The 17,090-nt window shown below is 42.9% G+C and overlaps 1 protein-coding gene across 3 annotated transcripts in view; it reads right to left on the bottom strand.

Moving 5' to 3' along the window:
• hmmr (hyaluronan-mediated motility receptor (RHAMM)) overlaps positions 1 to 16,311 on the bottom strand; it is a 42,248-nt gene extending 25,937 nt beyond the window's left edge. Inside the window, exons 1-11 of one of the 3 annotated variants that reach the window (XM_041194597.1) lie at positions 16,223 to 16,311; positions 12,426 to 12,524; positions 11,261 to 11,343; positions 10,070 to 10,135; positions 7,955 to 8,143; positions 5,860 to 5,946; positions 3,897 to 3,914; positions 2,861 to 2,972; positions 2,543 to 2,608; positions 1,266 to 1,339; positions 666 to 752 (exon numbers count right to left, since the gene is read on the bottom strand). In XM_041194597.1, the coding sequence (XP_041050531.1) occupies positions 666 to 752; positions 1,266 to 1,339; positions 2,543 to 2,608; positions 2,861 to 2,972; positions 3,897 to 3,914; positions 5,860 to 5,946; positions 7,955 to 8,143; positions 10,070 to 10,135; positions 11,261 to 11,343; positions 12,426 to 12,524; positions 16,223 to 16,268 (927 nt within the window). In that variant the 5' untranslated portion in view covers positions 16,269 to 16,311. The remainder of the gene's footprint in view (positions 1 to 665; positions 753 to 1,265; positions 1,340 to 2,542; positions 2,609 to 2,860; positions 2,973 to 3,896; positions 3,915 to 5,859; positions 5,947 to 7,954; positions 8,144 to 10,069; positions 10,136 to 11,260; positions 11,344 to 12,425; positions 12,525 to 16,222) is intronic. The other 2 variants (XM_041194598.1, XM_041194599.1) reach the window with 2 other exon arrangements.
• Positions 16,312 to 17,090: the final 779 nt, after the last annotated feature.

Raw genomic sequence — 17,090 nt, 5'->3', positions numbered from 1 at the left:
GCTTAATTCCATTTCCAACACCTATACATACACCCCATTGAACAGCATTCTTGATTATTTTGGTCTCAAAACTGATTACAAAATATACCCTAGCTTTAGCTGATTATATCAATATTGAAGGATTTATTCCATTTTAAAAACTCACTTGTGTGTTTTTAATATAGCGCCTGTCAAAAACAACTTGTGCAATAATTTCTAAGCGTACTGAAATGACAAATATTGAGCTACCAAGTTATCAATTTCACCTGTGTTAATAGAGGAAGGAATACAAGCAAATTCTCTGCTCATTTACAATGGCATTTTAACAATCAGGACAACTGGGCCTTGATTTAATATTTCATTCAAAGGATGAGATTTATAATAATGCAATACAGCACTGGAATATCACAGATTGTGTGCTCAAGCTTGGGGTGTGGATTCGAGGCCAGAATGCTCTTATCAGAGAAACTTGTAGAGATGAACACATGGGTAGATTCCATGTGACCAGTTCATTATAACATAGGCTGCAGCAAACCACACCTGGTTGTCAATGTTGCTTGAAATTATGTTTTTTTTTAGCTTGGTTTTAATAGGTGAAACAACTGCACATTTTCAGCTATAACAAACTCAAGAGACATGATCCAGACAGTTAAATAAAAGAGCCAACCATAGTTACCAAACCTTACCATACACTTTTCCTCCATGTCAGTGGAAAGCTGCTCCAATTTGCTCTCATAGTCATTCACTTTGGAACTTAGCTGCATATGAAGATCCTATAAATTTAAGCAAGCAATGTCATCCAGTCTGTTTCAGTAGTTGAAGGTAATCCTAGTTTAAGACACAAGGTAAATATAAGGGAAAGCAACAAATGGTAACTACACAATAGATATCCTTCGTGGACTTAAAAACAAATCCATGGCTTCCTCGTGGCTTAACAAAATATAGAGCAAATATCTGAACCGCACAGTCCAGGTATGTCCAGGTTCAATCCCTTATCTGTGTTGAACAAACACTTAACAGTTTGCCAGTGCATCCTGGGCTGGACAGTCAATGGTCCACACACCCAACTGCTACACAGAGACCCCTGTCAGAGGACAAAGTGCAGGCAGGAACAAGCTTGATTGCAATGCCCACATGGTTAAATAATTTTCCAACACAATTAAGCTGACTTAAGCAACGGTCATACATGGACATTATCAGCAGAGACCATCTGTAAAAACATTCAGGATGAGGGAAAATAAAATCAAGAACAGACAAGTTTTTTTTTCTCCTGTGCAAACAATTACCTGAATTTGTTCATTGGCATTATCCAAATAAGCTTGCAGCACCTTATTCTCTTCACGCAACTCCTCTGTTAGAGCTGGTTAATAAAAAAAAGATCGCTTTAATATATTTCTGAATGGGCTCTTTCTTTGATAAACATTGTGCTCATGAGAAAGTGGCTCTTATAAAGTCAAAAACCCACAATTTTAGCCAATATTCCCAGGTAGAAATAAGACTAACTTTTTGAGATGGACAGACTGGATGCAGGGATGATGTTTCCTCTGGCTGGGGTGGGGGGGGGGGGGGGGGGGGGGGGGGGGGGCGTCTAGAACAAGGGGTCACAGTCTCAGGATATGGGGTAGGCCATTTAGGACTGAGGTGAGGAGAAACAAGGGTGGTGAACCTGTGGAATTTTCTACCACAAAAACTGTGGAGGCCAAGTCACTAAATATATTTAAGAAAGAAATATAGATATTTCTGGACTCGGAAAGGCATATGGGGAGAGCGCAGGAGTACAGTGTTGAGATAGAGGATCAGTCATGATCATTTTGAATGGTGGAGCAGGCTTGAAGGGTCGAATGACATACTCCTGCTCCTATGTTTCTATGGGAGGCAGTAGGACAAGCAGTGAAGGAGAGCAAACAACAGTATGAACAAACAAATCTTAACCCTAGCTCAATATGCCTTTACGCAAGTCCCTTTAAAAATAACATGGTCAGATATCATGCAAAATTGCTTCAAACATCCAGACTTAAATTGTGAAAGTTGTCAATTTGTCAGATGGCTTCTGTGGTATCCCAACTCCTGACCAAACAATTATGACTTTGTTGACGTTCTGCTTTAAAATACTTAGTCCTACAAGCAGCTGAAAAGAAATCCAAGTGATAATTGGGACTGGAGAACACATTGCTATGTGAAATCAGCCCTTCCAAGTTACCCTGAGTTCTATTTAGGGTTTTATTGCTGCAAGCACTGTAGCTTCAGATGTGTCTGAAATAGACAATATAACTTGGACTTGAACCACAGCTTAGAACAGGTTTGTAAACTTCTTGGCTAAATCAGTCAAAGCTTTTCAAACTAAGGTCTACATGGCTATAAAATTCTGCATTTGTTGATCTATTAGCATGTTACTCTGTTGTTTGTAATATCAAAACATTTTCCAGAAATATTCCACTTTCAGTTGAGTCTACAAACGTATAAATTTCATAGGTCAAACTATTCATTGTGGTAAGTTAATTGCATGGAGGCAAAGTAAAAATTCTCAAGGATGCTTGAATCAGTGAATTGTCTTGAATATTACCATGAAATTTGTCCATTTCGATTTCCAGGTTCTCATTATGGGCTTTAGTTTCCTGGTGCATTTCTTCTGTTGGGATAATGGACAAAGAGTGCAGCTAGCTGTAATCTCAGACAGACATTATGAGCATCTGATAACACAATGTTACAAAGTTGCCTGAGATATAGAGAAACAGTTTTGAGCCCTAACTGCTGAAAAATGCAAGCATACCGCAAGAGACCAATACATACAAGAAGACCAAATTGTTTTACAATCTTAAGGAATAAAGTACAAAATTTAGCAAACCATTTCAATTTAAACAGTTTATGAATGGGAACTTACCCAGTGATCCATTTCTTTCTTGCAATGCAGTCACTGTAGCTTTGGAAGCTTCCAGGTCAGCTTGTAGAAGCTTCACTTGACCTTCCAAACTAATTTGAAGATAGCTGATCTCCTGTAACACAGGATTTAAATAGATATAAAGCAATAGGGTAACATTCATATGGAACACAGAAAAAAAAAGTGTAGCCACCAGCTACATCAAATGTTGAAACAGGAGGGATACAGCATGCAGAAGTGTACTGGAGATGTGTGATGTGCCCACACTGCAAGTGAAAGTGGCAAGAAATCAAGCTTTGTGCACCAACACTCAAACGCACCCCAAATTTTAATCACTGTTGTGCCAAATTCATAAAAAGGATGAAAAAAATGCACACATTCTTACCCCGCTCAACATGTCTAAATCAGCACATAATTCAGGCTTGGGCTGATAGGTGGCAAGTAACACTCGCTACACAGAAGTTCCAACCAATGACCATCTCCAACAAGATTGAATGTCATGGGGAGCTGTTAGATTCTATGGCACTACCATTGTTGAATTCCCCACCATTAACTTCCTGAGGGCTACCATTGACCAGAAACTGAACTGGACTAGCCATATAAATACTTTTGCTACAAGAGCAGGTCAGAGGCTAGGAATTCTGCAGTGAGTAACCCACCTCCTGACTCCCCAAAACCTAACCAAGATTGTTAAAGCACTTCCTAAAAAGTTTACCCTTTGACTGTTTCAATAATCATTCTAAATTCTTGCCCTAATTTCTGGGCCTAGTTACTGAAATCGCAGGATAATATTTTAAACCTACTAATGCATGGCATGCCATTAATCCATGCAGCAAAACAAGATATTACAGGCAGCATGATTGAGAAAAATAGAAAACAGTCTAATAGACAATGTAAACATGGAGAAAAGGGTTCTGGAACTGAAGGCACAAATATAAAATACAAGTGTCTGAAGGTATTACATATGATCTTTAAATTGTGGAACATTTCACTTATCCTTTAGAGTGAAGTTAGCATTAAAAGCCTAGATAGTTCATACCTTCAGGATTTCTTGCTCCTGGGAAATTAGAAAACAAGATTTACAAAGAAACATTACAACATTGCCATAGTTTGCAGGAGTTCAATGCACCATATGTCCTGAGGATGGGAGAGAAGGGATGAGGAGAAAAAGTCACTATCCCAGAGTACCAGTTGGTTTAAATCAGGAGTAACTAACCACATAGTCCAGGAAAGGCTCAGGTTTAATCTCCAGGATGCAGATTTAGCAGTTGGGAATGGGTTTTACAACTGTTATCCATGTTCGGATTCTCACCCATTTGTTTTTGTTTAACATGATGAAATGTTAGGACTTGATAAAGTGTGAAGTCATCCACTTTCAAAGGAAAAATAGAAAAGCACAATATTTTTTCCAATCTCTCATCATTTTAAGAATGTTATTATTCAGGTGGGACCTGTGTATCTTTGTGCCCAATCACAAAAAAATTAACATGTGGGTACAGCAAACAATTAGGAAACCAAAGGCTACGGTAGCCTGTATTACAAAGCAATTACAGCATAAGGGTAAAGAAGCATTACTGCAATTGTATAGGATGCTGATGAAAACACACTTGGGGTAGTGTACACAGTTTTGGTTTCCTTACCCAAATAATGGAAATTATTGCCTTCAACAGAGTGCAACATAGGTTTAGTATGATTCCTGGGATAAGCGTATTGTCCTCCGACTACAGTTTGAGTAGATCAGGTCTATATTCATCAAAGTTTAGGCTGAGAGGCGATTTCACTGAAACATATAAAGTGCCTAAGGGGTTTGGCAGGGTAGATGTTTCCCCTAGCTGGGAAATCTAGAACTAGTGGTCAGTCTCAGAATAAAATTGTTAAATAAAAGGCATTTAGGACGAGGTGAAGAGAAATATATTCACTCAAAGGATTGTGAACGTTTGAAATTCTGTAACCGAGAAAGCTGCAGATGCTCAGTCGTTGGGTATATTCAAGGCAGAGATTGATCGAACTTGGGAATCAAGGGAGGTACATATATTGCTGAAAGGTGTAGTGAGCCAGGAGGTCAGCCACATGAGTCTATTGAATGGCAGAGCAGGCTTAAAGGGCCAAATAGTCTACTCCTGCTCCTGTTGCTTTTGTTCTTATAAAGAGAGATTTAGGGGTTCAGGTACAGAAAATCACGAAAAACTGTGGACATGTACCAAAATAATTTAAAATTCTAATGGAATGTATTGAAGCTTGAATACAAAGGGGTGGAAGTTATGCTTTTAAACAAAAACAGAACTGCTACAGTGCACAAGGCCACTTGACCCATCATATCTTTACCAGCTCTCCAAATGAGCAATTCACTTAGTGCCATTCTCCCATCTGCTCCATGTAACCCTGCACATTGTTCCTTTTCAGATAACAGTAATTCCTTTTTGAATACTTCAGTTAAACCTGCCTCCACCCCACACTCTGGCAGTGCATTCCGGTCCTTAACCACTCACTGCACAAAAAAAATGTTTTTCCTCATGTCACTTATGCTTCTTTTACCAATTACAGTCATATAAAGTCTGGTTAAACGATATCTGAAGTAACTCGCAACTTTTTTTTTACAAATTCTATACATTTTGCAAAGAAATACAAGGTGTGACTTGACTGCCAGATTAAAAATCCTTCAGCTATTGTACCCATCATTTATCAATAGTGGAAGACATTGCACACTTTGAATACCGGCTGCGCAGAATCATCGACGTAAACCTCATAGGAACAGGGGGCAGCCAGTTAGCACCTTGAGCCTATTCTGCCATTCAATGATATCATGGTTGATCTGTATCTCAACTCCATCTACATGCCTTGACTCCAAACCTTCAGCAACCTTCCCTAACACAAATTAATCGCTCAGTATTTACACCTTCAGTTGACCCTCAACAGTTTTTTGGAGAGATAATTCTAGACTTTCACTGTGAAGAAATACTTGCAAACATCACCTCTCCAAAGCATTATCCAAGCTTCATTACCTTGTCCTTGGCATCAGTCTTATTCTTCACTTCAATCAACTCCAAGCATAGGGCATTAATCTTCTTCTTGGTACCATCATCGGAAAACTGAAGGAAACAAACAGCAAATATTACAGAGGACACCTCACCATGAACTTCTCTCTCAACTCCTCCAATGTTGCTAATTTATCAATTTGTTTATCTGACATCCAGCCATTGTTTTCAATCCCCACCCAAAACACTTTTCCCCAGTTACCAACTCCAACCCTATCCCTGGCAAGTTTGAAATTAGTTAATCTGTTCACAATCTTAGTGTTATATTTGATCCCAAGATGAGCTTCTGACCCTATATTCATGCCATCACTAAGACCTTCTATTTCCATAGCATCGCTCGACTTTGTCCCTGTCCTAGTTCTGCCGATGAAACCCAAAATCCATCCCTTCGTTGCCTCTCGTCTAGACTAATCCAACACTAGCCTCTTGACTCCCCAGAGCCTGTCCACCATCTACAAGGCACAAGTCAGGAATGTGATGGAATACTCCCCACTTGCCTGGATGAGTGCAGCTCCTACAACACTAAAGAAGCTGGACCCCGTCCAGGACAAAGCAGTCCGCTTGATTGGCACCACATCCACAAACATTCACTCCCTTCACCACCGACACACAGTAGCAGCATGTGTGCCATCTACAAGATGCACTGCAGGAATTCACCAAGGCTCTTTAAACAGCACCTTCCAAACCCACGACCACTTACCACCTAGAAGGGCAAGGGCAGCAGATAGATGGGAACACCACCACCTGGAAGTTCCCCTCCAAGTCACTCACCATCCTGACTTGGAAACATAGAACTGTTCTTCCACTGTCGCTGGGTCAAATCCTGGAACTCCCTTCCTAACAGCACTGTGGGTGTACCTGCACCACATGAACTGCAGCAGTTCATGAAGGCAGCTCACCACCACTTTCTCAAGGGCAACTAGGGATGGGCAATAAATGCTGGCCCAGACAGCGAAGCTCACATCCCTGGCTGGTCTCTCATATTCTGCCCCTCATAAATTTGAGGTCATCCAAAACTCTGCTGCCTGTGTCTTAATTTGCAGCAAATTCTGTTTTTCTATCGCCCCAGTGCTTGCTCACCTATAGGTCAAGCAATAACTTTGATTTTAAAATTCTCATCCTTATTTTCAAATCCTGCCTTAGCCTTGCCCCTCCCCATCTCTGTAATCTCTTCCAACCTCAACCCTCATATTTGCACTCTTCCTAATTCTGGCCTCTTGTGCATTCCCAATTATATCTGCTCCACTATTGGCAGGCATGCCTTCAAATGACCAGGCTCCAAGCTCAAATTCCCTGCCTACACCTCTCAACCTCCCTTTCCTCCTTTAAGGCACCCCTTAAGAACTACCACTCTGTTCGAGCTTTTGGTCATCTGACCTAATATCTCCTTTTGTGGCTTGATGTCATATCTTGTTTTATAATGCTCCTGTGAAGCACTTTGCAACATTATTCTACATTAAAGGTGCTAAATATAAGTTGTTGTTTTCTTCCCGACTACCTACTTGGAGTTAAAGGAGCTTATCAGCTCAACTGTGTACAATTCTGTATTGGCCCTCTTCCACTGTGGGAGACCTCATTTTGGACATCCCACCATGTTCTTTGAGGTTGCAAATATCGAAACAATAAATGGAGTTGCATGCCATACAAACTGGGGAAGGAACAAAAAGCAGGGCCCAGTATCAAGTCTCAAGCTTCCATTGTGGCTGTAGCCAGTAAAAGTTTGGAACTTAGAGGTTAAATATAGAGTAATATTTTCCAGCTGCACTGATGGGCAGCTGAAATAGATAGAAGCGTAGAAAATTGTTAACTTCCAAATCTGTAATGAAGGCATCAATATAATATATATATATATCTATCTTTTCTCAGCCACATCAGCAGTAAAACTTAAAAGATACATTTGAACCCAGAGAATCGACATATTGGAGTACAGTATTCAATTTCATAAGTGCAAATATACATGCCATGACAATAAGAGAACAATATCAAAAGTTGCAATTAAATCAGTGCGAAATTCTAACTGACCAGGTGAGAGTGATTGGGTACAGCCATGATTAACCAATACCTTTGTTTTGAGTAACTCATTGGCTTTGTGGAGATCAGCAAGTTGTCTTTCTAGGGAAACAACAGTGGATGTCAGGGATGTTTTCTCTCTCACAGCTGCAGTTAGTTTACTTTCAACCTTCTTCACTTCCTCTTCCAGGGCCTGAAGTCTTTTGTCCTGTTCCCCTCGCTGTTGCAGGAGGCAACGGATCTACAATTGTATATTAATTTTATGTAAGTATTTTACTATATTAAAAGAGAATTGCATAAATGCAAGTCAATATAGATGGAAAATAAGCACAGAACTTCACAGCTATCCACAAAATATTTTTCTGCATTTCTCATGTATGGACTAGAAATGGCCATTTATTGACTAAAGATATTAAAAGTTTGACAATGATGAAAGAATAAAAGGATCCGAGGTTAATTACAGAAACTAAGGGTATTTAGTATATAAGGAGTGAAAAGCTCATTTCTTGTGACAACTCTCAGGGGCTAAGTAATTTGCTGTGCAAAACAGGGCAAGACAACCAGGGTTTTTACTTCTGATTACCCCATCTGGAAACACAGGTGCCCATTGCTTCTCTCCCTTTCTCCAGAAGACAAGAAAAGCACTTGAACACTGCATCTGGCAACAGCTAAGACGGCAGCTGTGAGTGGGTTGTTTTAGTTTAGAATGCATTGGAAACTCCTGTTAGGCTTTTCTCCAACATGAGAGAATCTAATCATCTCCCCCTGATATTTCAACAGCATTGCCATCACTGAATTCCCCACCATCAACACTCTGAGGGCTACCATTGACCAGAAACTTGACTGGACCAGCCATATAAATACTTAGCTACAAGATCAGGTCAGAGGCTGGGCATTTTGCAGCGAGTAGCTCAATGAGTCCCGAAAAACAGTCCACTATCCACAAGGAAGTCAGAAGTGTGATGGAATGCCCTTCATTTGCCTGGATGGGATAGGTCGAATGCAGAGTTAAGACCACAGTCGGATCAGTCATGATCTTATTGAATGGCAGAGTAGGCTTGAGGGGCTGGATGGCCCATGTCTGCTACTAATTCGTATGCATGCTCAATGAGTGCAGCTCCAACATTCAAAAGAATGACACCATCCAGGACAAGGCAGCCAGATTGGAGTGCCCCTCTCCACCTCATCCCACCACTTAAACATTCAAACCCTCCACCATTGGGTGAAGGGTGTGTATCATTAACATGATGCACTTCAAAAATTCGCCACTATCCAAATCTTTGACCTTTACCACCTAAATCAGGGCAGCAGACATATGGGAACACCATTACTTGCAATTTCACCTCCAAGCCACATATCTTGCTGACATGAAGCTATAATTGCCATTCCTTCACTGGTTGCTGGGTTAAAGGTCAGAGTCTACTAGCACTGTAAGTATACCAACACCACACTGATTGCAGCAGTTCAAGGCGGCAGCTCATTAGCACCAATTATGGATGGGTAACAAATGTTACCTTTGTCAGCAATGCTCACAATCCATGAACAAATAAAATAGCCTCCATCCATCTACAGCAAAATCAATAGTAATGGTTAACATTTAACTGCAATACCATATTAGACATGCATCACCCACTGCAGCCGAGAAGCACTTGAATACTAGCCTCTCTCCCAGGTAAGTAGCCCTCACCTTTCATCCCATAGATCAGAGGTAATTAAGGCCACCCAGAGAGCAAAATTGGTCCTGGGAAACTGTCGAATCCTCCAACTCATTACTAATTGCTTAAACATCTGCCATTTCCTTTACCAGTCCATCTCCTCACTTTCCCTTATCCCGCTCTTCCCTGTCTCATCTGGGTCCTGTTAGCCTTTTGTCCTCCAACTCCTTGACCAGAATACAGCACTTGGTCTCAACTCCATGTGCAATACAACACTTTTTTTTTTAAACTTAGGAAGTATTGAATGTTGGTTGCCTAGCATTGCAGTATGATATTAATTGTGGAGATTCACCTCAAAAATCAAGTAATTCCATTATTTTCTCTGATGTTTTAATCCTAATTTTGAATGATTTACCACAACCCTACTTCTGGGCATTACTTTTCACATTAACAGCAAAAATAGACCCAAGTGTTCTTTTGTAAATGTTAAATGTTAGTAAAAATCCACTTGCCTCTTGTTCCAACATTTTCTGCTTCTTAAGCTCCAACGCCAAGGTTGCATCCTTCTGGGCACTGTTCTATAGGCAATTCACAGAAAAGCAGCACACCCATTAAAAATGAACAGAATGTCTGCATTTAAAAATATCCATTAACAGGCATGTCTACAGAAAAGTGCTACATTGTGTTGGTAAATGCACAGTCATTTGCATGCAACCTTGAACTTATAACTGGATGGTGGCAAATTACACTTGCTGGGACTCTAAGATATGAATTTACTTACAGTAAACAACAGGGTCCTCAGGTCAGCCAAAGCTAACACTTTGATCCATTTACATGGAACAATCTCTCAGACAAGTTTCAAATATTTGAAGCACAAAGATACAGAACTCTGGAGTAGGCCAATAGTTGCAATCTGGGATAGTTCTCACGTGGAGCAGGCACAGATACAATTGTTTTCTTCTGTGCTACAACCTCCACAGTTCCATGTTGCTAAATCTTTGGTTTTCAATAAAATAGATAACTTTCACCATCTCTGGTAGCCCAGTGGTACAACATAATTTAGTGTCAATCTAAATGTTAACAGTTGGTAAAAGTTCAGCTGCCTCTTGTTATGTCTGTGCTGAGTTACTTAATGCGCTGATCAAAAACAATCAGGAGGAAGAGAATGAGAGCTCCTGTAAACAGCAAACCCCCCATTAAATAGCATCACATAATTAGGATCAGAACATACAGCCTATTGAGCCTGCTCAGCCATCCAATAGTATCATGGCTGAACTTGTACATCTTTTATAATGCTTCAGCCCAGGGTTGTAAATGTTAACAGCTTTCTGGCCTGGATTGACAAGAACCTACTTCTTCAGTACCAGCATTCATTGTCAAGGGCGCAAATTACAGACACCACCCCACTCTGAGAAAGTTTGAACGCCTAACTACAGACAGAAGCAGTTTCAAAGGCTAAAATTCATCAGGACAGCTGCGGTGAATTTATTGATAATGCAGTTCCACAACAATGATAGCAATTTAATCAGCTTATAAGCAAAGCATTCAATAGGAAGGGAGATAATCAATTGTTTAAAAAAAAGTTATTCTTATCTACAAGTGTCAAACAAAACCAGAGACAAAATCCACTACATCCAAAACCAGCAGACTTTGTATTGAAGAAAATATACTTTGAAGTTACTCAATGAACTAGTTTTACTAACTGTGCCAAAGCTGAGATTCTTCCGTGAACTTGCTGGTGATATCAGACCTTTCTCAGTTTCAACCGTCACCTGGTTTCCTGGATCTGGAAGTAAAGAGAAAGTTACTAGAGGAACATTTTAAGCATAATGCTTCCACTGTATCAACAGGTTTTGGTAACACAAAAGAACGATGAATTTATTTTTGTAGTCTAACTCCTGTGAAGGATTTACCATTCATTCCTCAAGGCATACACATCCCACTGTTCTCAACCTGATGAACTCTCACATCGATCCAACATAATTTCATATCACAGTCCATACTTGTCCACAACAGAATCACTGACAAATCTAAACGCCCTTAAATACAGACTTGATAGCCAATTGTGTAATGAATCAAGCTGTAAGAAAGCAAAGGAAACCCATGAGCAACTTACCTAGCCAACCAACACATGTTCATTTACCATGCCATGGGCAATGAGTATAATCAATATTGCTGCTATGGCACTCATACAGAAATGCATGGTAGATAAATATACCAGGTTGCATTCCAAAATAATGCATAAATATTTGGAGATACAGAATCCTAACAAATACTCTACAATTATTTTAAATATAATTATAGTGTTCAAGAACTTTCATAGCACCATCTGCAAAATTAAAACCATTCAGATTCACCTTTGGTTAAATCAACACAACTTTCACTGAAAAGAAAACATACACAGGAGGTACAGGAGATGGTAGTTTGAAGCTTTCAGTTTAAGTGATGGATGTTATTAGATATGGGGCTTCTATAGCGATTTGGGTATTTGTATCAGATCAGCAATAAACCAGGTTTTTTATTTTACTTTATTTGTTTTTACTATGTGGGTGGTAGTGGCAAGGCTGCATTTATCGTCCATCCCCAAGTTGCCTTAACAACGAAGTGGCATACTAAGCTGCTTTAGCGAGCAATACAAGTCAACTTGTGTTGGACTGGCGTAGGCAATTTATGATAGCAGAAAAAGTTATCAGCCCATCAGGTTTACTGAATTGTCATGGTGGGAAATGAAAATTCGATGTATTGCTAGACCAGTGCCATAAACACCACAGCAGCAGATTTCAAATTTCAAACTTTTACAGGTCTACGTCTGTTCTGCTATCTCAGTATTCTGGGGAAAATTAAATTTGCATAAAAAATTTTTCCTACCTTTTTGCTTTTTAAATCGGTGAGCTTTTTCAAAGGATACTGGGCCCTTGGAGCCTTCCACCTCCTTAATATCATAGTGACCTGGTGCAGGGGCACAGCCTAAAACAGGAAAGGAGATACAGCAAAGACAGAACAAATGAGTGTTGTTGACCTTCCAACGATAAAAGTGATTTAAAATCAACACTATTACAGCGCAGGGAGATTTCTCTTTTTTTAACAAAACAGTTTAGTGCTGCATGCAATACTTCAGCTGTAGCCTGAAAACTCCATTAAAGTAGAGCACCACAGACCTGGAGAGTCAACATCCTATTTCATAGAGATAAAAAGGAAGCTGTACAATGTGCCGAATGCACGGTCACCAATCTCCTGACCACATCACAGATATGCACTATATCCATCACACTACAGTCTAGAACTTTAGACCAACTAGTTGTCTCTATACCTCCAGATAACACCAGCCAGCTGCTGTTTGACATGAAGGTTTGGGTCGACAAACGACCAGGGGCAGTCATTGTACCCAAGTGCTAGGTAATAGCCATCTCCAAGACAAACCCCAATAATCTAGCGCCTCAACCAGCCAATTTCCCACCTTCAACATATTGGAGGCGGGGGGGGACCATAAGTTTAAATAGAACAGCCCCAGCAATATTGTCTTTAAGTGTGGTATACTAAACTGCCTTATTCCTAAAAACAAAAGACTGCGGATGCTGGAAATCCAAAACAGAATTACTTGGAAAAACTCAGCAGGTCTGGCAGCATCGGCGGAGAAGAAGAGTTAACGTTTCGAGTCCTCATGACCCTTCAACAGAACTGTTGAAGGGACATGAGGACTCAAAACGTCAGCTCTTTTCTTCTCTGCCGATGCTGCCAGGCCTGCTGAGTTTTTCCAGGTAATTCTGTTTTTGTTTTGCCTTATTCCTAATGTCAACCATAACCCTCCCCACCTACCTCTTTAAATAAAGGTAATTAAAATCTCTCTCTGACCAAGCTTTTGGTCACTGTTGCAAAACTCTCCCTTGCAGGCTCGGTGTGATGCCTTACATCTTTTGGCCATGTCATCCCCTTAAAAGGCACTAGAAAAATATGTATTGTGGCAGCATCGGCGGAGAAGAAAAGAGTTGACGTTTCGAGTCCTCATGACCCTTCGACAGAACTCGAGTTCGAGTCCAAGAAAGAGTTGAAATATAAGCTGATTTAAGGTGTGTGTGTGGGGGGCGGAGAGATAGAGAGAGAGAGAGAGGTGGGGGGGGTGGGGGTGTGGTTGTAGGGACAAGCAGTGATAGAAGCAGATCATCAAAAGATGTCAATGACAATAGTACAATAGAACACATAGGTGTTAAAGTTAAAGTGGTGATATTATCTAAACGAATATCACATTCGTTTAGATAATATCACCAACTTTAACACCTATGTGTTCTATTGTACTATTGTCGTTGACATCTTTTGATGATCTGCTTCTATCACTGCTTGTTTGTCCCTACAACCACACCACCCCCCCCACCTCTCACTCTCTCTCCGCCCCCCACACACACACCTTAAACCAGCTTATATTTCAACTCTTTCTTGGACTTGAACTCAAGTTCTGTCGAAGGGTCATGAGGACTCGAAACGTCAACTCTTTTCTCCGCCGATGCTGCAAGACCTGCTGAGTTTTTCCAGGTAATTCTGTTTTTGTTTTGGATTTCCAGCATCCACAGTTTTTTTGTTTTTATTTAAATATGTATTGTGGTTGAAGGATGTGTGTAGGCCAGAAATATGTTGCTGTGCATTGGCTGGGGACAGAGTGTGGTCAGCACAGGAGGGCCTCTCTGGTCCAGGAGACTGGGGTAGAACTAGCAGCTCAACTAGGCACGAGGCATTGTAGGCCATCAGCAGCAGAACTGTTTTCAACCACAATCTGTAACCAAATGGCCCAGCATACCCCTCTCTGCTGACACCAAGCCAGGAGACCAACCCTGGCTCAATAGAGGTTTTTATTTATTCTTTCATGGGATGTGGGTGTCACTGACAAGGCCAACATTTTTTCCTTTCCCTAATTGGCCAAAAACTGAGTGGCTTGCCACACCACTTCAGAGGACAGTTAGGAGTCAATCACATTGCTGTGGGTCTGGAGTCACGTGTAGGCCAGACCAGGTAAGATCAACAGATTCAAAAATAGCTGGAAAAACTCAGCAGATCTGACAGCATCTGTGGAGAGGAATACAGTTAACGTTTCGAGTCCGTATGACTCTTCATCAGAATTAAGAAATATAGAAAAGAGGTGAAATATAAGCTGGTTGAGGGGGGTGGGACAGGTAGAGCTGGATAGAGGGCCAGTGATAGGTGGAGGCAAAGAAGAGATTGCCAAAGATGTCATAGACAGAAGGACAAAGGAGTGTTGACGGTGGTGATATTAGCTAAGTAATGTGCTAATGATGACATTAAGGGTAGAAAGCAGGACGAGCAAGTGACAGATAGCCCTAGTGGGGGTGGGGATGGGGGGGCGGGGGGGGGATCGAAATAGGCTAAAAGGTAGAGATAAAACAATGCATAAAAATATATTTAAAAATAATGGAAATAGATGAGAAAAGAAAGGTATATATTTTTTAAATTATAAATTATTGGAAAAAGGAGGATCGGAAAGGGGGTGGGGATGGAGGAGACAGTTCATGATCTGAAGTTGTTGAACTCAATATTCAGTCCGGAAGGCTGTAAAGCGCCTAGTTGGAAGACGAGGTACTGTTCCTCCAGTTTGCGTTGAGCTTCACTGGAACAATGCAGCAGGCCAAGGACGGACATGTGGGCATGAAAGCAGGGTGGTGTGCTGAAATGGCAAGCGACAGGAAGGTCTGGGTCATGCTTGCGGACAGACCGAAGGTGTTCCGCAAAGTGGACACCCAGTCTGCGTTTGGTCTCTCCAATGTAGAGGAAACCGCATTGGGAGCAGCGAATGCAATAGTCTAAGTTGAGGGAAGTGCAAGTGAAATGCGGTGAGGAGAGAGGAAGTGAAGGGGCAGGTGTTGCACCTACTGCAGTTGGATGGGAGGGGGTTGAGGTGTAGGGGGTGATGGAGGATGTCCTGGAGGGAACGATCCCTACCGAATGCTGACGGGGGGGGGGGGGGGGGGGGGGTGCTGGTGGTGAAGGGAAGATGTGTTTGCTGGTGGCATCATGCTGGAGCTGGCAGAGGATGATCCTTTGAACGCGGAGGCTGGTGGGCTGATAAGGGAGGACAAGGGGGACCCTATCATGGTTCTGGGAGGGAGGAGAGGACATGAGGGCGGATGCACGGGCGATGGGCCAGACACGGTTGAGGGCCCTGTCAACCACAGATGCACTGTCGGAACTCACCAAGGCTCCTTTGACAACACCTCCCCAACCCGCAATCGTTACCATCTAGAAGGACAAGGGCAGCAGACAGATGGGGACACCACCACCTGAAAGCTCCCCTCCAAGCCGCTCACCATCCTGACTTGGAAATATATCACCGTTCCTGCACTGTCGCTGGGTCAAAACCCTGGAACGCCCTTCCTAACAGCACAATGGGCAGTGGGTGTACCTACACCACATGGGCTGCAGCGGTTCAAGGAGGCAGCTCACCACCACCTTCTCAAGGGGCATTTAGGGATGGGCAATGAATGCTGACCTAACCAGCAAAGCCCACGTCCGGTGAACAAATAAATAAAAGCTGTTGCTGGGGCTGTACGGACACAACAAGATCCGCCTGCAGCGCAACTTCACTGCGAGACGAACACAGGGCGCTTCCCCGGGACCCCACTCTGTCTCCCAGTCTCGGGAATGTCCCCCCAATAACTCACCCAATCTGTCATTGAAGCGTTTGATCGCTGCTCTGGGGAACGACATGACTCCGGCTCAATCCGGGTCTCTCGCCAACCGCCGTCCGTTTGAATTTGCGGTCACGTGACGCGCCGCACCAATCAAAGCCCTCAGCAGCGCCAACCGCCTCCCGCTCCTTACGTAACCATTGCTGCCCCGCCCCCTCCCCTTTTACCTGGTGACTTCCTCCCGCTGTTCCCAGTAACCCCCTCTGTCCACCGCTCACTGTCCCCAACCCCTCCCCCAGTGACCCCCTCCCCAAGCCCTCACTCTCCCCCAGTGACCCCATCCCCAAACCCTTACTCTCCTCAACCCCTCCCCCAGTGACCCCCTCCCCAAACCCTCACTCTCCCCAACCCCTCCCCCAGTGACCTCCTCCCCAAGCCCTCACTCTCCCCCAGTGACTCCCTCCCCAAACCCTCACTCTCCCCAACCCCTCCCCCAGTGACGTCCCCAAACCCTCACTCTCTCCCCGGTGACCCTCTCCCCAACCCCTCACTCTCCCCCTGTGACCCCCTCCCCAAACCCTTACTCTCCCCAACCCCTCACTCTCCCCCAGTGACACCCTCCCCAAACCCTCACTCTCCCCCACCGACCCTCTCCCCAACCCCTCACTCTCCCCCACCCCTCACTCTTCCCCCCATGGCCCTCTCCCCCAGTGACCCCCTCCCCAAACTCTCACTCTCCCCCAGTGACCCCCTCCCCAAACCCCCACTCTCCCCCAGTGACCCCCTCCCCAAACCCTCACTTTCCCCCGGTGACCCTCTCCCCAACCCCTCACTCTCCCCCAGAAACCCTTTCCCAACCCCTCACTCTCCCCCATTAACCCTTTCACCCTGCCCCTCCTCC

Source organism: Carcharodon carcharias, chromosome 8, assembly GCF_017639515.1.
Source record: "Carcharodon carcharias isolate sCarCar2 chromosome 8, sCarCar2.pri, whole genome shotgun sequence".
Taxonomy (NCBI): Eukaryota; Metazoa; Chordata; class Chondrichthyes; order Lamniformes; family Lamnidae; genus Carcharodon; species Carcharodon carcharias.
The sequence above is the reverse complement of the archived record's forward strand: the minus strand, read 5'-3'. Positions and strand labels throughout refer to the sequence as shown.